The sequence below is a fragment of the Carcharhinus amblyrhynchos genome, chromosome 1 (genome assembly GCF_965287045.1).
Source record: "Carcharhinus amblyrhynchos chromosome 1, sCarAmb.v2.hapA, whole genome shotgun sequence".
Lineage (NCBI taxonomy): Eukaryota > Metazoa > Chordata > Chondrichthyes > Carcharhiniformes > Carcharhinidae > Carcharhinus > Carcharhinus amblyrhynchos.
In genome coordinates this window covers 180,800-204,179 of record NC_137324.1, presented here as the reverse complement: position 1 = coordinate 204,179, position 23,380 = coordinate 180,800, and the positions used below count along the sequence as shown (strand labels likewise).

General features: G+C 47.7%; 1 protein-coding gene across 1 annotated transcript in view; it reads left to right on the top strand.

Annotated features, from left to right (window-relative positions):
- LOC145348421 (disintegrin and metalloproteinase domain-containing protein 12-like) overlaps positions 1 to 23,380 on the top strand; it is a gene marked incomplete at its 3' end in the record, with an annotated part of 253,493 nt that overhangs the window by 55,309 nt on the left and 174,804 nt on the right. Inside the window, exon 2 of the mRNA XM_080196638.1 lies at positions 2,929 to 3,038. Within this exon, the coding sequence (XP_080052764.1) occupies positions 2,929 to 3,038 (110 nt within the window). The remainder of the gene's footprint in view (positions 1 to 2,928; positions 3,039 to 23,380) is intronic.

Sequence of the window (23,380 nt, the reverse complement as noted above, 5' to 3'; positions counted from 1 at the left end):
CTGCTTTGCTGAGGCAGCTGAAAGTGTAGACAGAGTCAATGGATGGGAGGTTGGCTTGCGAGATGGATTGGGCTACATTCACAACCTTTTATAACTCCTTGCGGTCTTGCGCAGAGTTGGAGAATTACCAAGCTGTGATACAACCAAAAGAATACTTTCTATGGTGCATCTGTAAAAGTTGATGAGAATCGTAGCTGACATGCCAAATTTCCTTAGCCTTCTGAGAAGGTAGAGGCGTTGGTGGGCTTTCTTAACTATGGTGTCAGCATGGGGAGTCCAGGACAGTTATTGGTGATTTGGACACCTAAAGATATGAAGCTCTCAACCCTTTCTACTTCATCCCCATTGATTTAGACAGGGCATGTTCTCCTTTACACTGCCTGAAGTCGATGACAATTTCCTCCATTTTGTTGACATTGAGGGAGAGATTATTGTTGCCGCACCCGTTCACCAGATTCACGATCTCATTCCTGTATTCTGTCCCATCATTGAGGTCCGACCCAGTACGGTGGTGTTATCAGCAAACTTGAAAATCGATTGGAGGAGAATTTGGCCGTGCAGTCATAGGTCTATCAATAGTATACTAGGGTAGCATAGTCATTCCACATTCCAAGCAATTCCAAAATTCTTACTTCACTATTGAAAAGGATAACTTTACATCCAAGATGCTGTCCTGACCCAACAGAACAATATTCAAAATGAACAGAGGAGCTGAAGTGTCAGTAAAAACCGCTCAGAGGTAAAGCTATTCCTGGACAGCATGATATAGCAGTTGGTCAAATGTGACACACGGATTCCATGTTAGTATAAAGTTATGAAGTTTAGGGTTGGATTTCTTGGAATTAGCTCTCTCCCTTTCTCTCTCTCCCAGTTTCTCTTTCTCTTGTTTTAACTCTCTCTGTGTCTCCCACTCTGCCCCTTATCCATCCTTTCCAGAGACCTCAGTGGCTTTGATTCTGTTGCACAGTCCCTCTTCTCTCCTTGATTAACTGTCTCTTTACCTCCCTGGAATCATCTTGGACCAAGAGAGTGTTTTGTCCTGTTGTACCAAGAGATTCCAGTTCTGAGACAGACTGGTGCCACAAGATGCCAGTGCTGTGAGTGGCTGGTGCCACGAGATGCCAGTGCTGTGAGTGGCTGGTGCCATGAGATGCCAGTACTGGGAGTGGCTGGTGCCATGAGATGCCAGTACTGGGAGTGGCTGGTGCCATGAGATGCCAGTGCTGTGAGTGGCTGGTGCCATGAGATGCCAGTACTGGGAGTGGCTGGTGCCATGAGATGCCAGTACTGGGAGTGGCTGGTGCCATGAGATGCCAGTACTGGGAGTGGCTGGTGCCACGAGATGCCAGGGCTGGTGCTGTTGGGTGATTTCTTTGATGGGATGTGGGGGTGTCAGTGAAGAGGTGGGGATTTGTTGCCCATCCCTAATTGCCCTTGAATTGACCCATTTGTGAGGGCATTTCAGAGTCAGACACATTGCTGTGGCTCTGGAGTTACATGTAGGCCAGACCGGGTAAGGGCAGCAGATTTCCTTCTCTGAAGAACATGAGTGAACCAGATGGGTTTTTCTAACAATACATTCATGGTCACCCAGCTGAAGTTAGCTTTTAATTACAGATCTTGGAATAGAACATAGAACACTACGCAGAAACAGGCCCTTCGGCCCACAAGTTGCACCGATCAGATCCATACCTACCAGGCCATAGAACTATTTATAACTCCCAATCCCATTAAATCCCATGTACTCATCCAGAATTCTTTTAAAAGACCCCAGCGAGTTCGCCTCTACCACCACCGACGGCAGCCGATTCCATTCACTCACCACCCTCTGAGTGAAAAACTTACCCCTAACATCTCCTCTGTACTTGCTTCCCAGCACCTTAAACCTGTGTCCTCTCGTAGCGACCATTTCAGCCCTGGGAAATAGCCTCTGAGAATCCACCCTATCTATTCCTCTCAACATTTTATAAACCTCTATCAGGTCGCCTCTCAACCTTCGTCTCTCCAGGGAGAAGAGACCCAGCTCCCTCAACCTATCTTCATAAGGCATGCCTCCCAGTCCAGGCAACATCCTTGTAAATCTCCTCTGCACCCTCTCAATAGCTTCCACATCCTTCCTGTAGTGAGGCGACCAGAACTGCGCACAGTACTCCAAGTGGGGTCTGACAAGGGACTTATAAAGTTGCAGCATTACCTCCCGACTCCTAAACTCAATCCTTTGATTAATGAAGGCCAGTACACCATACGCCTTCTTGACCACATCCTCCACCTGCGAGGCTGATTTAAGAGTCCTATGGACCCGGACCCCAAGGTCCTTCTGATCCTCAACACTGCTAAAAGTCCTACCCTTGATATTGTATTCCTTCATCCCACTGGACCTGCCAAAATGGACCACTACACATTTATCCACGAATAGTTTTGAAATTCCACAGGCTGTTATGGTGAGATTTTTATATTGATATACGGGATTTGCCTGTTGCTGGTTCGACTTATTCTCCCCAGTTGCTCTTGAGAAGAGGGTGATGAGCCGCCTTTTTAACCACTGAGTCCCTGAAGTGTAGGTACACCCACAGTGCTGTTAGGGAAGGAGTTCCAGGATTTTGAACCAGTGACTGTGAAGGAATGGTAATATATTTCCAAGTCAGGATGGTGAGTGACTTGGAGGGGAGCTTGTAGGTGGTGGTGTTCCCATGTATCTGCTGCTCTTGTCCTTCTAGATGGAAGTAGTTGTGGGTTTGGAAGGTGCTGCCTAAGGAACCTTGGTGAGTGCCTGCATGTCCCACGTTAGTCTGGATCTCAGGATTATTAGTGCAGGAATATTACCACCACATCAGCATCTCCCTGTGTGGCAGATTGTATTTACACAGCACAGTCGATCAACTAATCCTTATTATAATGCCAATGACATTCTCATTATATTTCACACAGGTTATCGATTTCTCCAGAAAAAACTACTTGAAGAACTGAACGATTACAAGTTTGTAACCCCGCAAGTCCTTGCTGGGAAAAAGAAACGCAGTGTCGCGATACTGCCTCAGGTAATTAATCGAACAGGCTCTACATTCTGAATGCTGCAATAACATAAGAACATAAGAAATAGGAGCAGGAGTAGGCCATCTAGCCCTTCGAGCCTGCCCCGCCATTCAATAAGATCATGGCTGATCTGAAGTGGCTCAGAAACCGCTTTCTCCCCATAACCCTTAATTCCATTGCCTCCCAAAAAACCTATCTACCCGTGTCTTAAAAATATTTAGCGAGGCAGCCTCCACCACTTCAACGGGCAGAGAATTCCAGAGATTCACCACCCTTTGAGTGAAGAAGTTCCTCCTCAACTCTGATCTAAACCGCACCCCCTTCTCTTGAGGCTGTGCCCTCTAGTCCTGCAGTCCTTTCTGAGCGGGAAGAACCTCTCCACCTCTATCCTATCCATCCCTTTCATCATCTTATATGTCTCAATAAGATCCCCTCTCATCCTTCTAAACTCTAACGAGTACAAGCCCAGTCTATTCAGCCTCTCTTCATAGCTCAACCCCCTCAACTCTGGTATCAGCCTAGTAAACCTCCTCTGCACTCCCTCCAAGGCCAAAATATCCTTGCGTAAGTGCGGCGACCAAAACTGCACACAGTACTCCAGCTGCGGCCTCACCAGTGCTCCGACACCTTTGTCTGCTGCAGTCTGCTACATCAGCAGTCGACAGCCTGCATCCTGGGGGCCACGTGCGCTGAGTGTGATCCACAAGACATTTTGTCGACCGTTGCCCATGTACAGGACTGCCACATTTCACAGATTTCCAACCCTATAGATTTTTTTTGTATGCAAAGCAAGGGTAGGTAAAGTGATGTGCACGCTGATTAGAACGGAATAATCTCATTAGTGATAGACAGGATGGTTTTGTAAGAGGGAGGTCGTGCCTTACAAATTTGGTTGAGTTTTTTGAGGAGGTGACAAAAAAGATTGATGAGGGAAGGGCCGTGGATGTCGTCTATATGGATTTTAGTAAAGCATTTGACAAAGTCCCTCATGGCAGGTTAGTGCAAAAGGTTAAATCTCACGGGATAAAAGGAGACCTCGCTAGATAGGTGGAGAACTGGCTTGGCCATAGAAGACAGAGGGTAGCAGTGGAAGGGTCTTTTTCCGGCTGGAGGTCTGTGACTAGTGGTGTTCCACGGGGCTCTGTATTGGGACCTCTACTGTTTAGGACATAGAAAACTACAGCACAAACAGGCCCTTCGGCCCACAAGTTGCGCTGATCATTTCCCTTCCTACTAGGCCCACCTATAATCCTCAATCCCATTAAATCCCATGTACTCATCCAGAAGTCTCTTAAAAGACCACAACAAGTTCGCCTCCACCACCACTGATGGCAGCCGATTCCACTCACCCACCACCCTCTGAGTGAAAAACTTAGCCCTGACGTCTCCTTGCCTCCCACAGTAATCTGGGTACATCCACAGAACATAGAACATTCCAGTGCAGTAGAGGCCCTTCGGCCCTCGATGTTGCACCGACCAGTGGAACCAATCTAATGACCCTCTAACCTAAACTATTCCAATGTTATCCATATGCCTATCCACTGACCATTTGAACGCCCTTAAATTTGGCGAGTCCACAACTGCTGCAGGCAGGGCATTCCACGTCCTTACTACTCTCTGAGTAAAGAACCTACCTCTGACATCCATCCTATAATTACCACCCCTTAATTTAAAGCTATGTCCCCTCGTGTTAGCCGTCACCATCCGAGGGAAAAGGCTCTCAGTGTCCACCCTATCTAACCCTCTGATCATCTTGTATGCCTCAATTAGGTCCCATCTGGTCTCGGTGACTAATCTAACTTGATGCTTTTCAAAAGCTCCAACACATCCTCTTTCTTAATGTCTATATGCTCAAGCTTTTCAGTCCGCTGCAAGTCCGTACGACAGCCACCAAGATCCTTTTCAACTGTGAATACTGAAGTAAAGTATTCATTAAGTACCTTTGCTATTTCTTCCGGTTCCATCCAAACTTTCCCACTGTCACACTTGATAGGTCCTATTCCTTCACGTCTTATCCTCTTGCTCTTCACATACTTGTAGAATGCCTTGCGGTTTTCCTTAATCCTGCCTGCCAAGGCCTTCTCATGACCCCTTCTGGCTCTCCTAATTTCCTTCTTTAGATCTTTCCTATTAGCCGTATACTCTTCTAGATCCCTAACGTTACCTAGCTCTCTGAACCTTTTGTAAACTTTTCTTCTTGGCTAGATTTATTACAGCCTTTGTCCACCACGGTTCCTGTAATCTACCATAACTTCCCTGTCTCATTGAAACGTGGCTATGCAGAACTCCAGAAAAATATTCCCTGAAAATTTGCCACATTTCTTCCGTACATTTCCCTGAGAAAACCTCTTTCCAATTTAAACCTCCAATTTCCTGCCTGTTAGCCTCGTAATTCCCCTTACTCCAATAAAACACTTTTCTAACTTGTCTGATCCTCTCTCTGTCCAATGCTATTGTAAAGCAGATAGAATTATGATCACTATCTCCAAAATGCTCTCCCACTGTGAGATCTGACACCTGACCAGGTTCATTTCCCAATACCAAATCAAGTACAGCCTCTCCTCTTGTAGGCTTATCCACATATTGTGTCAAGAAACCCTCCTCTACACACCTAACAAACTCCTCCCCATCTAAACCTACAAAGATAGCTCTATTAATGCATGAATGATTAAGAATAGTCTATAATTCATTGTGCAATATTCAGCCTGTATTAAATATATTCAGTTTTAATTTAGAATCAGAGTGAACAGACCTGATTTCAGTTCTGTGACCCCCTGAGATGGTGGAGAGCCACACATTGGGACAAGTGTTGGAGTAATAAGCAGTGAACTGGGTTCTCTAGAATGTGGTTGACATTAATGTTCCAGTGTCTCCCAGTCAAAGGTACTAATTAACCAGTACTGATAAAAACAACTCCATCTGAGACAGAGTCAGGAGGAAGTGTTTTCAAACCTCACCCGTGGGACAATGAGGATGAAAGTTCAAACAAAAAATAAACTCAAAGTGAAGTTTTCAAAATGTCTGCTATAGTTAAAACTGAATGCCCAAATGTTTCTAAAAGTGAATTAGTGTTTTGGAATTGAATTTGTTTTAGATTTGAATTAATTTTGGAATTCATTTTGAACCCTGTGAGGAACAAGCTGCAAAGGAGAAAAACGTTCTCAGCTTTTTGACTCAGATCATAGAACATAGAACATAGAACATAGAACACGTTCTCAGCTTTTTGACTCAGATCAGGTGTGGGATCAAATCCAGAATAGGGTGCAATGCCTCAACCCATCAGCCTGGATCTTGTTAGTATCTCTGGGGAACGTGAATTTGATTAAATTAGAATTGGAACTTGTTTCTTGGAGTGAGCAGGGAGATGGATTCAGGTCCACGGACCCCACTCTGAACATTGGATTTGTAACTTTAAGAATAGAATAAAAAAGTCACAAAAGTCGTGGAGGAGCAATGAAGGGAGCTGGAAATCCCGCTAGGATCACATTTCTTCAGACAGAGAGCTGGAAATCCCGCTAGGGTCACATTTCTTCAGACAGAGAGCTGGAAATCCCGCTAGGGTCACATTTCTTCAGACACAGAGCCGGAAATCCCGCTAGGGTCACATTTCTTCAGACAGAGAGCTGGAAATCCCGCTAGGGTCACATTTCTTCAGACAGAGAGCTGGAAATCCCGCTAGGGTCACGTTTCTTCAGACAGACAGAGAGCTGGAAATCCCGCTAGGGTCACATTTCTTCAGACAGACAGAGAGCCGGAAATCCCGCTAGGGTCACATTTCTTCAGACAGAGAGCTGGAAATCCCGCTAGGGTCACATTTCTTCAGACAGAGAGAACTGGAAATCCCGCTAGGGTCAAATTTCTTCAGACAGAGAGCTGGAAATCCCGCTAGGGTCACATTTCTTCACAGACAGAGAGCTGGAAATCCCGCTAGGGTCACATTTCTTCAGACAGAGAGCTGGAAATCCTGCTAGGGTCACATTTCTTCAGACAGAGAGCTGGAAATCCCGCTAGGGTCACATTTCTTCAGACAGAGAGCTGGAAATCCCGCTAGGGTCACATTTCTTCAGACAGAGAGAACTGGAAATCCCGCTAGGGTCACATTTCTTCAGCAGACAGAGAGAGCTGGAAATCCCGCTAGGGTGACATTTCTTCAGACAGAGAGCTGGAAACCCTGCTAGGGTCACATTTCTTCAGACAGACAGAGAGCTGGAAATCCCGCTAGGGTCACATTTCTTCAGCAGACAGAGAGAGCTGGAAATCCCGCTAGGGTCACATTTCTTCAGACAGAGAGAGCTGGAAATCCCGCTAGGGTCACATTTCTTCAGCAGACAGAGAGCTGGAAATCCCGCTAGGGTCACATTTCTTCAGACAGACAGAGAGCTGGAAATCCCGCTAGGGTCACATTTCTTCAGCAGACAGAGAGCTGGAAATCCCGCTAGGGTCACATTTCTTCAGACAGAGAGCTGGAAATCCCGCTAGGGTCACATTTCTTCAGACAGAGAGCTGGAAATCCCGCTAAAGTCACATTTCTTCAGACAGACAGAGAGCTGGAAATCCCGCTAGGGTCACATTTCTTCAGCAGACAGAGAGAGCTGGAAATCCCGCTAGGGTCACATTTCTTCAGACAGAGAGCTGGAAATCCCGCTAGGGTCACATTTCTTCAGCAGACAGAGAGCTGGAAATCCCACTAGGGTCACATTTCTTCAGACAGAGAAGAGCTGGAAATCCCGCTAGGGTCACATTTCTTCAGTTAGAGAGCTGGAAATCCCGCTAGGGTCACATTTCTTCAGACAGAGAGAGCTGGAAATCCCGCTAGGGTCACATTTCTTCAGACAGACAGCTGGAAATCCCGCTAGGGTCACATTTCTTCAGCAGACAGAGAGAGCTGGAAATCCCGCTAGGGTCACATTTCTTCAGACAGAGAGAGCTGGAAATCCCGCTAGGGTCACATTTCTTCAGACAGAGAGAGCTGGAAATCCCGCTAGGGTCACATTTCTTCAGACAGAGAGAGCTGGAAATCCCGCTAGGGTCACATTTCTTCAGACAGAGAGAGCTGGAAATCCCGCTAGGGTCACATTTCTTCAGACAGAGAGAGCTGGAAATCCCGCTAGGGTCACATTTCTTCAGCAGACAGAGAGCTGGAAATCCCGCTAGGGTCACATTTCTTCAGCAGACAGAGAGCTGGAAATCCCGCCAGTGGCACATTTCTTCAGACAGAGAGAGCTGATCGAATATCACTGACAGTAGACGGGTGTGTTGCCATAACTTGCCTCAGGCTCTGTGCTGCAACATTTCTGTCAAACTGGTTTGGAAACTGAATGTAAAGAGTTTAAATAATCCCAGAGCTGGAGCAGCAGTGCACAGGGGCCGATAAGCAAAAAAGGGAAATCAACACCATATATCCTCACTGTTTGAAGATGGAAGGATGAAGACCATAAGACCATAAGGGCGAGTTTGAAGAATAGAATCCAAGTCAGAGCAAGACCTGAGCAAACTGCCATGTCAAACTGGCAAAGAGAAAGAGGAGGCAAATCGCAGACAGAGTGAGGGGCTGCCAGGTGTTTGATTCTAGGTGGAGCAGCGAACATAAGAAAATAAGAACTAGGAGCAGGAGTCGGCCATCTGGCCCCTCGAGCCTGCCCCGCCATTCAGTACGATCATGGTTGATCTTTTTGTGAACTCAGCTCCACCTACCCGCCCGCCCACCATAACCCTTAATTCCTAAACTATTCAAAAATTTATCTATCTTTGCCTTAAGAACATTCAATGAGGGAACCTCGACTGCTTCACTGGGCAGGGAATTCCACAGATTCACAACCCTTTGTGTGAAGAAGTTCCTCCTCAACTCAGTCCTAAATCTGCTTCCCCTTATTTTAAGGCTATGACCCTAGTTCTAGTTTCACCCGCCAGTGGAAGCAACTTCCCTGCTTCTATCTTGTCTATTCCCTTCATAATCTTATATGTTTCTATAAGATCTCCCCTCATTCTTCTGAATTTCAGTGAGTATAGCCCCAGTCTACTCAGTCTCTCCTCATAATCCAACCCTCTCAACTCCGGAATCAACCGAGTGAATCTCCTCTGCACCCCCTCCAGTGCCAGTATATCCTTTCTCAAGTAAGGAGACCAAAACTGTACACAGTACTCCAGGTGTGGCCTCACCAGCACCTTATACACTGCAACATAACCTCACTGTTTTTAAACTCCATCCCTCTAGCAATGAAGGACAAAATTCCATTTGCTTCTTAATTACCTGCTGCACCTGCAAACCAACTCCTTGAGATTCCTGCACATGGACACCCAGATCCCTCTGCACAGCAGCATGTGCAATTTTTTACCATTTAAATAATAGTTCATTTTGCTGTTATTCCTACCAAAATGAATGACCTCACATTTACCAACATCGTACTCCATCTACCAGGCCCTCACCTACTCACTTAGATTATCGATATCCCTTTGCAGACTTTCAGCATCCTCTGCACACTTTGCTCTTCCACCCATCTTAGTGTCATCTGCGAATTTTAACACACTACACTTGGTCTCCAACTCCAAATCATCTGTGTAAATCGTAAACAATTGAGGTCCCAACACTGATCCCTGAGGCACACCATTATTCACTGATCGCCAGCCAGAAAAACACTCAATTATCCCTACTATTTGCTTTCTGTTAGTTAACCAATCCTCTATCCATGCTAATACATTACTCGTAACACGGTGCACCTTTATCTTATGTAGCAGTCTTTAGTGTGGCACCTTGTCAAATGCCTTCTGGAGACACACTGCGTCCCTGTGCACACTACCTCCCAATGCACACTCCCTCCCAATGCGCACTACCTCCCAACGCACGCTCCGTCCCAATGCACACTCCCTCCCAATGCACACTACCTCCCAACGCACGCTCCGTCCCAATGCACACTCCCTCCCAATGCACACTACCTCGCAATGCACACTCCGTCCCAACGCACACTCCGTCCCAATGCACACTCCGTCCCAATGCACACTCCATCCCAATGCACACTCCCTCCCAATGCACACTCCCTCCCAATGCACACTCCGTCCCAACGCACACTCCCTCCCAATGCACACTCCCTCCCAATGCACACTACCTCGCAATGCACACTCCGTCCCAACGCACACTCCGTCCCAATGCACACTCCCTCCCAATGCACATTACCTCGCAATGCACACTCCGTCCCAACGCACACTCCGTCCCAATGCACACTCCATCCCAATGCACACTCCATCCCAATGCACACTCCCTCCCAATGCACACTCCCTCCCAATGCACACTCCGTCCCAACGCACACTCCCTCCCAATGCACACTCCCTCCCAATGCACACTACCTCGCAATGCACACTCCGTCCCAACGCACACTCCCTCCCAACGCACACTCCCCCCCAATGCACACTCCCCCGCAATGCACACTCCGTCCCAATGCACACTCCCTCCCAATGCACACTGTCTCCCAGTGCACACTCCCCCCCAATGCACACTCCGTGCCAATGCACACTCTCTCCCAATGCACACTCCCCCCCAATGCACACTCTCTCCTAATGCACACTCTCTCCCAATGCACACTCCCTCCCAATGCACACTCCATCCCAATGCATACTCCACCCCAATGCACACTCCCCCGCAATGCACACTCCGTCCCAATGCACACTCCCTCCCAACGCACACTCCCTCCCAATGCACACTCCGTGCCAATGCACACTCCACCCCAATGCACACTCCCCCGCAATGCACACTCCGTCCCAATGCACACTCCCTCCCAATGCACACTCCGTCCCAACGCACACTCCCTCCCAATACACACTCCGTCCCAATACACACTCTCTCCCAATGCACACTACCCCCCAATTTACACTCCATCCCAATGCACACTCCGTCCCAATGCGCACTCCCTCCCAACACACTCCGTCCCAAAGCGCACTCCACCCCAATGTGCACTCCCTCCCAATGCACACTACCTCCCAATGCGCACTCCACCCCAATGCGCACTACCTTCCAATGCACACTCCTTCCCAATGCACACTCTGTCCCAATGCACACTCTGTCCCAATGCACACTCCCTTCCAATGCACACTCCCTTTCAACGCACACTCCGTCCCAACGCACACTACCTCCCAATGCACACTCCGTCCCAACGCACACTCCGCCCCAATGTACACTCCCTCCCAATGCACACGCCCTCCCAATGCACACTCCCTCCCAATGCACACTACCTCCCAACGCACACTCCGTCCCAATGCACACTCCCCCCCAATGCACACTCTGTCCCAATGCACACTCCCCCCCAATGCACACTCTGTCCCAATGCACACTCCGTCCCAGTTGAGGGGGTTGAGCTATGAGGAGAGGCTGAATAAATTAGGCTTGTACTCGTTAGAGTTTAGAAGAATGAGGGGAGATCTCATTGAGACGTATAAGATGATGAATGGGATGGATAGGATAGAGGTGGAGAGAGTCTTCCTGCTCAGAAAGGATAGCAGGACTAGGGGGCACAGCCTCAAGATAAAGGGGGGTGGTTTAGAACGGAGTTGAGGAGGAACTTCTTCACTCAAAGGGTGGTGAATCTCTGGAATTCTCTGCCCGTTGAAGTGGTGGAGGCTGCCTCGCTAAATATTTTTAAGACGCGGGTTGATGGGTTTTTGATAAGAGAAGGCATTAAGGGTTATGGGGAGAGGGCGGGAATGTGGAACTGAGCCACGACAGATCAGCCATGATCTTATTGAATGGCGGGGCAGGCTCGAAGGGCTAGATGGCCTACTCCTGCTCCTATTTCTTATGTTCTTATGTTCAATGCACACTCCCTTCCAATGCACACTCTCTCCCAATGCACACTCCGTCCCAATACACACTCCCTCCCAATGCACACTCCGTCCCAATGCACACTCCCTCCCAATGCACACTACCCCCCAATTTACACTCCATCCCAATGCACACTCCATCCCAATGCACACTCCCTCCCAACACACTCCGTCCCAATGCGCACTCCCTCCCAACACACTCCGTCCCAATGCGCACTCCCTCCCAACACACTCCGTCCCAATGCGCACTCCCTCCCAACACACTCCGTCCCAAAGCGCACTCCACCCCAATGTGCACTCCCTCCCAATGCACACTCCCTCCCAATGCACACTCCCTCCCAATGCACACTACCTCCACACCCTCCGCACAATTTGGCGTTCCACCAATCTTGGTGTCATCAGCAAATTTCGACACCCTACATTCGGTTCCCTCCTCCAGATCATCTATATAAATGGTAAATAGCTGAGGCCCCAGCACCGACCCCTGGGGCACACAACCAGTCACCATCCGCCAATACGAATAGCACCCATTGACCCCCACTCTCTGCCTCCTATTTGACTTGGTGGCTGTAGAGGGTTGCTTTTCAAACTGGAGGTCTATGACCAGCGGTGTGCCTCAGGGATCAGTGCTGGGCCCACTGTTATTTGTCATTTATATTAATGATTTGGATGAGAACATAGTTTCGTAGATTTTCAGATGACACCATGATTGGTGGCATAGTGGACAGTGAAGAACGTTATCTCGGATTGCAACAGGATCTTGATCAATTGGGCCAGTGGACTGATGAATAGCAGATGGAGTTTAATTTAGACAAATGCGAGGTGATAAATTTTGATAGATTCAACCAGGTCAGGACTTACTCAATTAATAGTGGGGTGTTGGGGAGAATTCTCGAACAAACAGATCTAAGGGTACACTGTGCCACCGTGCTGCCCTGGGTCCCTGGCACTGTGAGGCAGCAGTGCTAATCACTGTGCCACTGTGCTGCCCTGGGTCTCTGCTGCTGTGAGACAGCAGTGCGATCCACTGTGCCACCGTGCTGCCCTGGGTCCCTGGCACTGTGAGACAGCAATGCTAATCACTGTGTCACCGTGCTGCCCTGGGTCCCTGGCACTGTGAGACAGCAGTGCTAATCACTGTGTCACCGTGCTGCCCCGGGTCCCTGGCACTCTGAGACAGCAGTGCTAATCACTGTGTCACCGTGCTGCCCCGGGTCCCTGGCACTGTGAGACAGCAGTGCTAATCACTGTGTCACCGTGCTGCCCCGGGTCCCTGGCACTGTGAGACAGCAGTGTGAATCACTGTGTCACCGTGCTGCCCCGGGTCCCTGGCACTGTGAGACAGCAGCGCTAATCACTGTGTCACCGTGCTGCCCCGGGTCCCTGGCACTCTGAGACAGCAGTGTGAATCACTGTGTCACCGTGCTGCCCCGGGTCCCTGGCACTGTGAGACAGCAGTGTGAATCACTGTGTCACCGTGCTGCCCCGGGTCCCTGGCACTGTGAGACAGCAGTGCTAATCACTGTACCATTCTGCTGCCCCGGGTCCCTGGCACTGTGAGACAGCAGTACTAACCACTGTGTCTCCGTGCTGCCCCGGGTCCGTCATGCTGTGAGACAGCAGTGCTAACCACTGTGCCATTCTGCTGCCCCGGGTCCCTGGCACTGTGAGACAGCAGCGCTAATCGCTGTGTCACCGTGCTGCCCCGGGTCCCTGGCACTGTGAGACAGCAGTGCTAATCACTGTGTCACCGTGCTGCCCCGGGTCCCTGGCACTGTGAGACAGCAGTGCTAATCACTGTGTCACCGTGCTGCCCCGGGTCCCTGCGCTGTGAGACAGCAGTGCTAATCACTGTGTCACCGTGCTGCCCCGGGTCCCTGGCACTGTGAGACAGCAGTGCTAATCACTGTGTCACCGTGCTGCCCCGGGTCCCTGGCACTGTGAGACAGCAGTGTGAATCACTGTGTCACCATGCTGCCCTGGGTCCCTGGCACTGTGAGACAGCAGTGCTAATCACTGTGTCACCGTGCTGCCCCGGGTCCCTGGCACTGTGACACAGCAGTGTGAATCACTGTGTCACCATGCTGCCCGGGTCCCTGGCACTGTGAGACAGCAGTGTGAATCACTGTGTCACCGTGCTGCCCTTTTTCCCTTTTTTTGTTTTTCATTTTTTAAGAGCTTTCTGGAATCTTCTCTTTGCTCTCCTAATTGCTCTCTTAAGCCTCACCTTGCAATTTCTTTATTTCACTGATTTGCTGCTTTTGTACTTTTTAAAAGCCTCTTATTTCTCATAGACAAGGGATTAAGGGTTATGGGGAGAAAGCAGGAAAGTGGAACTGATCCACTTCACATCAGCCATGATCTTATTGAAAGGCGGGGCAGGCTCGAAGGGCTAGATGGCCTACTCCTGCTCCTATTTCTTATGTTCTTATGTGCCATTGTTGGTTCCTCAATGTATTGCTTCAGAAAACCACCTTGTGTGCAGTCCACATTGTACTGTGACTAATTTGACTCTCGCAATCTATATGCAGATTAAAGTTGCCCATAATCTCAGATGTTCCTTTCACAAATGCATCTCTGATTTCCTGTCTAAATGCTTTTTCCAACATTACCCCTACAGTTTGGTGTTCTGTATACCACCTTGCCAAAATTTTTTTGGCCCTTGTTGTTTCTTAACTCTACCCACACAGATTCCACATCATTTATGCTTATATCTTTCCTCAATATTGTATCTATGTCATCTTTAATCAACAATGCAATTCCACCACCTTTTCCTTCCTGTCTGTCCTTCCTAAACACTGAATAGCCTCAATGTTTAGTTCCCATCCTTGCTCACCTCGGAGCCACGTCTCCGTAATGCCAACTGTATCATACCCCTTTACATTTATCTGTGCAACTAATTTATCCATTTTGCTTTGAATGTTCCGAGCATTCAGGTACAAAACTTTGAGGTGAGCACATTCAACATTTCTTTTCCCTTTCCTACTATTTTTACTCCTTATTTAACTCTGGCCCTTGATTTCTCTGCCTATCACTTATTCTCTTCAGTGTCTCTTCCCCTGCCATATTATCTTAAACCCACCTCAATCACTCTAGCAAGTACCGCCCCAAGGATATCTCTCCCTGTCCTGCCCAGGTGTAACCCATCCAGTTTGTACATGTGCCACCAGTCCCATTGCCCCAGGTGTGGTCCCTGCTCCTTGCAAGGTTGAGGGGTATTCGGTCACGGACACCCAGCCCACTCCTGCACAATGTCCAGCTCCTCTGGGGCAAGCCACAGCAGTGCCCCTGGAGTCAGCAGGGGGACTGCAAAAGCCACAATGTAGTCACAAACTCCTGTCCTCTTTATTTTATAGTCTTTGAAGTGAAGAAAATTAGACATTAAAACATAGAGACATAGAAAAACTATAACACAATACAGGCCCTTCAGCCCACAGAGTTGTGCCGAGCATGTCCCTAGTTAGAGATTACTAGACTTACCTATAACCCTCCATTTTACTAAGTTCCATGTGCTTATCTACATAAGAACATAAGAACATAAGAAATAGGAGCAGGAGTAGGCCATCTAGCCCTTCGAGCCTGCCCCGCCATTCAATAAGATCATGGCTGATCTGTTGTGGCTCAGTTCCACTTTCCCGCCCTCTCCCCATAACCCTTAATCCCCTCTCTTATCAAGAACCCATCAATCCGCTTCTTAAAAATATTTAGCGAGGCAGCCTCCACCACTTCAACGGGCAGAGAATTCCAGAGATTCACCACCCTTTGAGTGAAGAAGCTCCTCCTCAACTCCGTTCTAAACCGCCTCCCCTTTATCTTGAGGCTGTGCCCCCTAGTCCTACTGTCTTTTTTGAGCGGGAAGAGTCTCTCCACCTCTATCCTATCCATCCCATTCATCATCTTATACGTCTCAATGAGATCTCCCCTCATTCTTCTAAACTCTAACGAGTACAAGCCTAGTTTATTCAGCCTCTCCTCATAGCTCAATCCCCTCAACTCCGGTATCAGCCTAGTAAACCTTCTCTGCACTCCCTCCAGGGCCAAAATATCCTTGCGCAGGTGCGGCGCCCAAAACTGCACACAGTACTCCAGCTGCGGCCTCACCAATGCCCTATACAGCTGCAGCAAGACCTCCCTACTTTTATATTCAAGTCTCTTGAATATCTAAAAGTCTCTTAAAAGATCCTATCGAATCCGCTTCCACCATCGTTGCCGGCAGCTCATTCCGTGCAACCACCACCCTCTGAGTGAAAAACTTATCATAGACCATAGAACACTACAGCACAAACAGGCCCTTCGGCCCACAAGTTGCACCGATCATATCCATACTTAACAGGCCATAGAACTATCTGTAACTCCCAATCCCATTAAATCCCATATACTCATCCAGAAGTCTTTTAAAAGACCCCAGCGAGTTCGCCTCTACCTCCACCGATGGCAGCCGATTCCATTCACTCACCACCCTCTGAGTGAAAAACTTACCCCTAACATCTCCTCTGTACCTGTGTCCTCTCGTAGCGACCATTTCAGCCCTGGGAAATAGCCTCTGAGAATCTACCCTATCTATTCCTGTCAACATTTTATAAACCTCTATCAGGTTGCCTCTCAACCTTCGTCTCTCCAGGGAGAAGAGACCCAGCTCCCTCAACCTATCTTCATAAGGCATGCCTCCTAATCCAGGCAACATCCTTGTAAATCTCCTCTGCACCCTCTCAATAGCTTCCACATCCTTCCTGTAGTGAGGTGACCAGAACTGGACACAGTACTCCAAGTGGGGTCTGACAAGGGTCTTATAAAGTTGTAGCATTACCTCCCGACTCCAAAACTCAATCCCTCGATTAATGAAGGCCAGTACACCATACGCCTTCTTGACCACATCCTCCAATCAAGGCTGATTTAAGAGTCCTATGGACCCGGACCCCAAGATCTGTCTGTTGTAGGAAAAATGTTAGAATCCGTGATCAAGGAGAAAATAGCGAAGCATCTTAAGGAGAATTGTTTGATAGAGCAGCCGCAGCACGGTTTCGTTAAGGGGAAGTCGTGTCTGACGAATTTATTGGAGTTCTATGAGGATGTGTCTAGGGCGATGGATAGAGGAGAGCCGGTAGATGTGGTGTTTCTTGATTTTCAGAACGCGTTTGACAAGGTGCCTCATAAGAGGTTATTGCAGAAGGTCAGGGGGCATGGAGTTGGGGGTAGGGTGTTAGCGTGGATAGAGGATTGGCTGTCAAATAGGAGGCAGAGAGTGGGGGTCAATGGGTACTATTCGGATTGGCGGTTGGTGCCTAGTGGAGTGCCCCAGGGGTCGGTGCTGGGGCCTCAGCTATTCACCATTTATATAGATGATCTGGAGGAGGGAACCGAGTGTATGGTGTCAAAATTTGCTGATGACACCAAGATTGGTGGAACGGCAAATTGTGCGGAGGGTGTGGAGAGTCTGCAGAAGGATCTAGATAGGCTGGGCGAATGGGCCAGGAAATGGCAAATGGAATTTAATGTTGGCAAATGTGAGGTTGTCCACTTTGGTAGGAATAATGGTAGGAAGGAGTATTACTTACGTGGCGAAAAACTGCAGCAGGCGATGGTGCAGAGGGACCTCGGGGTCCTTGTGCATGAGTCGCAAAAACCCAGCCTGCAGGTGCAGCAGGTGGCAAGGGGATTAAGGGTTATGGGGAGAGGGCGGGAATGTGGAACTGAGCCACGACAGATCAGCCATGATCTTATTGAATGGTGGGGCAGGCTCGAGGAGCTAGATGGCCTAATCCTGCTCCTATTTCTTATGTTCTTATGTTCTTATCCTTCTCCTCCTCAACAATGCTAAGACTCCTACCCTTGATCTCATTGGTCCTGCCAAAATGGAGCACTACACATTTATGTCAGAGATATCCCTGACACCTCCTCTTTATCTACTCCCCAGCACCTTAAACCTGTGTCCTCTTGTGGCAGCAATTTCAGCCCTGGGAAAAATCCTCTGACTATCCACTCGATCAATCTCAACATCTTAACCTCTCAACATCTTATACACCTCTATCAGGTCACCCCTCATCCTTCGTGTCTCCAAGGAGAAAAGCATCCTATATAGCTGCAACATTGTCTCTCGACTCCTAAACTCGTTTCCTCGATTGATGTAGGCCAGTACACCATACGCCTTCTTAACCACAGCTTCAACCTGCGCAGCTGCTTTGAGCGTCCTATGAACTCGGACCCCAAGATCCTTCAGATCTTCCACACTGCCAAGAGTCTTACCATTAATATTATATTCTGCCATCCTATTTGACCTGCCAACATGAACCACTTCACATTTATTTAGATTGAACTCCATCTGCCACTTCTCTGCCCAGTTTTCCATCCTATCAATGTCTTGCTGCAACTTTGGACATCGCTCTACAATATCCACAGCACCTCCAACCTTTGTGTCATCAGCAATCTTACCAACTCATCCCTGCACTTCCTCATATAGGTCATTTATAAAAATCACAAAGAGTAAGGGTCTCAGAACAGATCCCTGGGGCACTCCACTGGTGACTGACCTCCATGCAGAATATGACCCATCTGTAACCACTCTTTGCCTTCTGTGGGCAAGCCAGTTTTGGATCCACAAAGCAATGTTCCCTTGGATCCCATGCCCCCTCACTTTCTCAATAAGCCTTGCATGGGGGACCTTATCAAATGCCTTGCTGAAGTCCATATATACTACATCCACTTCTCTTCCTTCATCAATGTGTTTTGTCATATCCTCAAAAAATTCAATTAGGCTTGTAAACCATGCTGACTATTCTTAATCATATTCTACTTCTCCAAATGTTCAGAAATCCTGCCTCTCAGGAACTTCTCCATCAACTTACCAACCGCTGAGGTTAGACTCACTGGTCTATAATTTTCAGGGCTATCTGTACTCCCTTTCGTAAATAAATGAACAACATCCGTAATCCTCCAATCGTCCGGTACCTTTCCTGTCTCCACTGATGACGCAAAGATCATTGCCAGGGGCTCTGCAACCTCTTCCCTCGCCTCCCACAGTAACCTGGGATACATCCCATCCAGTCCCGGTGACTTATCTAACTTGATGCTTTTTAAAAGCTCCAACACATCCTCTTTCTTAATGTCTACATGCTCAAGCTTTTCAGTCCACTGCAAGTCTGCACTACAGCCACCAAGATCCTTTTCCATAGTGAATATTGAAGCAAAGTACTCATTAATTACCTCTGCTATTTCTTCTGGTTCCATACAAACATATTTGTCTCCCTTTGCCAAGTTACCACACCCATGTCCATTCTGCCTTTTTAGTTGGGTGACAGTCAGGGTGATAGCATCATTCATCATCCAATATGAAAATCGTTCTCTGGAAGCGTGATGTTCAGGTGCCTGATTCCAGTTGAGATAAAGTGGAAAATTTGAATTTGTGAATGAACTGCCTGTGATGACAAGCTGATTGGTATCTGTTAATGGTACGTGCCCAGAGGGACATGGCAAACAAACCCAGAGCTTTTGTGTTAATTTAGAAACAGGAACAGGAACATTCTGTGGCTAAATATGGAACCTGCAAAGGTTACAGTGAAGACAGAAGCAGCCTCAGAAAATGCAGAAGAGCCTGATGGGTAACAGTGATGGAATGGCCTTCTCCAGGCGCCCCTCTCTGGGGGGAAGGTTGATTCGGGGGTATGGTTGATGTGCTGTACATGGACTTCAAAGACACATTATTGGATCAAGAACAAAGTTGAGTATAATATCAAGGGTGGAACTCTTAGCAGTGTAGAGGATCAGAAGGACCTTGGGGTCCCGGTCCATCGGACTCTTAAATCGGCCTCGCAGGTGGAGGATGTGGTCAAGAAGGCGTATGGTGTACTGGCCTTCATTAATCGAGGGATTGAGTTTCGGAGTCGGGAGGTAATGCTGCAACTTTATAAGACTCTTGTCAGACCCCACTTGGAGTACTGTGCGCAGTTCTGGTCACCTCACTACAGGAAGGATGTGGAAGCTATTGAGAGGGTGCAGAGGAGATTTACAAGGATGTTGCCTGGATTGGGAGGCATGCCTTATAGGATAGGTTGAGGGAGCTCGGTCTTTTCTCCCTGAAGAGACAAAGGTTGAGAGGCGACCTGATAGAGGTTTATAAAATGTTGAGAGGAATAGATAGGGTGGATTCTCGGAGGCTATTTCCCAGGGCTGAAATGGTTGCTATGAGAGGACACAGGTTTAAGGTGCTGGGGAGTAGGTACAGAGGAGATGTCAGGGGTACGTTTTTCACTCAGAGGGTGGTGGGTGAGTGGAATCGGCTGCCAACGGTGGTGGTAGAGGTGAACTCGTTAGGGTCTTTTAAAAGACTTCTGGCTGAGTATATGGGATTTAATGGGATTGAGGGTTGTAGATAGGCCTGTTAGGTAGGGATATGATTAGCTCAACTTGTGGGCCAAAAGGCCTGTTTGTGCTGTAGTTTCCTATGTTCTATGTTGATGGAATAAGAGGGAGATTGGCAGAATAGATTTGAAGTTCAGAAACAGCTGGATAAATACTGCAACTCAGAAAGCTTTTCTACATTTCTGCTGAGAGGTACATCACCATGATGTGGAGATGCTGGTGTTGGACTGGGGTGGGTGCTGTAAGAAGTCTGACAACACCAGGTTAAAGACCATCAGCTTTAATTGGTAGAATGAGCTTTTGGAGCGCTGCCCTTTCATCAGGTGAGTGCAGGAGCAGTGCTCCGAAAGCTCATGCTACCAAATAAACCTGTTGGACTATATTCTGGTGTTGTGAGACTATTTACTGTATAGACCTGAAACATTAACTCTTCGTCTCTTCACAGATGTTGCTAGAGCTGCTGGATTTATCCACAATTTTCTGTTTTTATTTCCAATTTCCATCATCCCCAGTATTAATCTTTTAATTATAACATTGATGAGATCTGTTTGTCAGGGATCAGAGAGCTATGCTGACTGCTTGTTGGACAGGAAGTTGCCTCATATATTGACTGTGGGTGTGAGGGACAGAACATCACCATTCACAGCAGACAGAACATTTGGAGGATAGAAAGAGTAAGATCATCTCTCTGATCAGACTTGGCTGCTGGAGCAGGGAAAGCAGCAGCAGTGAGACAGCTCACAGCAATGGTACCTTTCCTGCTGGATAATGCAGTAAAACAAAGAGAAGGAGAGGTACCAGTGGCTCCCTCTTAAATCATTGGCAGCCAGCCTCTGATTGGTCCAACTAACTCTGGCCACCATGTTTACAGACTCGCAGAATGGGTACACACATAGACTCGCAGAATGGGTATACACATAGACTCACAGAATGGGTACACACATAGACTCACAGAATGGGTACACACATAGACTCACAGAATGGGTACACACATAGACTCACAGAATGGGTACACACATAGACTCACAGAATGGGTACACACATAGACTCACAGAATGTGTACACACATAGACTCACAGAATGGGTACACACATAGGCTCACAGAATGGGTACACACGTAGACTCGCAGAATGGGTACACACGTAGACTCGCAGAATGGGTACACACATAGACTCGCAGAATGTGTACACACATAGACTCACAGAATGGGTACACACATAGACTCACAGAATGGGTACACACATAGACTCACAGAATGGGTACACACATAGACTCACAGAATGTGTACACACATAGACTCACAGAATGGGTACACACATAGACTCACAGAATGGGTACACACATAGACTCACAGAATGGGTACACACATAGACTCGCAGAATGGGTACACACATAGACTCACAGAATAGGTACACACATAGATTCACAGAATGGGTACACACATAGACTTGCAGAATAGGTACGCACATAGATTCACAGAATAGGTACACACATAGACTCACAGAATCGGTACACACATAGACTCAGAATGGGTACACGGATAGACTCACAGAATGGGTACATGGATAGACTCACAGACTGAGAACATGGATAGACTCACAGAATGAGTACACAGACTCACAGAATGAGTACATGAATAGACTCACAGAATGGGTACACGGATAGGCTCACAGAATGTGTCCACAGATAGACTTACAGAATGAGTACACAGACTCACAAAATGGGTGCATGGATAGACTCAGAATGGGTACACAGATAGTTGCACAGAATAAGTACACAGATAAACTCACGGAATGGGTACACACAGACTCAGAATGGATACACACAGACTCACAGAATGTGCACTCAGATAGAATCACTGAATGGGTACACGGATAGACTCACAGTATGGGTACACACATCGACTCACAGATTGGGAATTCACATAGACTCACAGAATGAGTACACAGGTGAAGTCATAGAATGGGTACATGGATAGACTCACAGAATGATTTTTCCACAAGTCACAATGAGGTATTGCTAACTTAAAACCTGACTGGATTGTGAGCTGCCCCAGCTGAATAACTCTAATTGATCTGCTGCCAGCATTCTGCTTCACCCAAAGAAAAGCTTAGCTTCTGATGCCTAGACATGGTTATGAATGCGATTAATCTGTGTGCACAGAATGTGTACACAGAGAACCTCACTGAGTGTGAACACACATGGACTCAGAATAGGTACACACATAGACTCACAGAACGTCTACACAGAGAGACACACAGAATGGCTACATAGATAGACTCACAGAATGGGTACACACAGACTCAGAATGGGTACACATATAGTCTCACAGAGTGAGTGTCTGGAACAAGCTGCCAGAGATATTAGGAGAAGCAAGTTCAATTTTATCTTTTAAAAACCATTTAGACAGTTACATGGATGCAAAGAGACTCACAGAATGGCTACATAGATGGACTCATAGAATGGGTACACAGATAGAGTCACAGTTTGGGTACACAGATGAGGGCAGCAGAGCGGCAAAGGTGATTGGCAGTTGCAGGTCACATTTGCGTAAGTGCAGTCACTGTGACCAGAAGGTGCTTTGTGAAAGAGCTGCTATGAAGGGACAGTTAATCCCCAAACCTTCTCTCCCTCCTCCCCTAACCAACTCGGCCTTTAGGCGAAGATCAACATGCTGTGTTTGGTTGAAGTCATTAGGTTACATTTCAGCTTCATTTGAAGCAATTTTTAAAAGTGGCATCTCAGCGTTTTGGCTAAGATGCAAATGAGATCAAGCCTCGGAGGAGGAGCTATGCTGACTCCAATCAGCTTGGATCATGTAGATCAAGCCCGAGACAGGAGGTGAGAGCCCTGTCTTGTCAGCTTGGATCGGGAATGTCTCAACTTGTTGAGACTCAGAATTAGACTTGATTGGATTGAATTGGAATAAAAACAAAAAAAAATGTTGGCAGGAGGACCACAAGCAACGGGAGAGGTGAGTTAAGATGATTTTATCCTTTTACCTGCATAGGGGCAATATGGCAGCTAGGGCAGTGGTATGCTTCTCCTGCCAGATGTGGGCAATTAGGGAGCAATCTAGTCTCCCTGGGAACTTTGTCTGCAGGAAGTGTGTCCAGTTGCAGCTCCTCACAGACTGCATTGTTCGGTTGGAGCGGCAGGTGGATGTGCTGTGGAGCATTTAGGA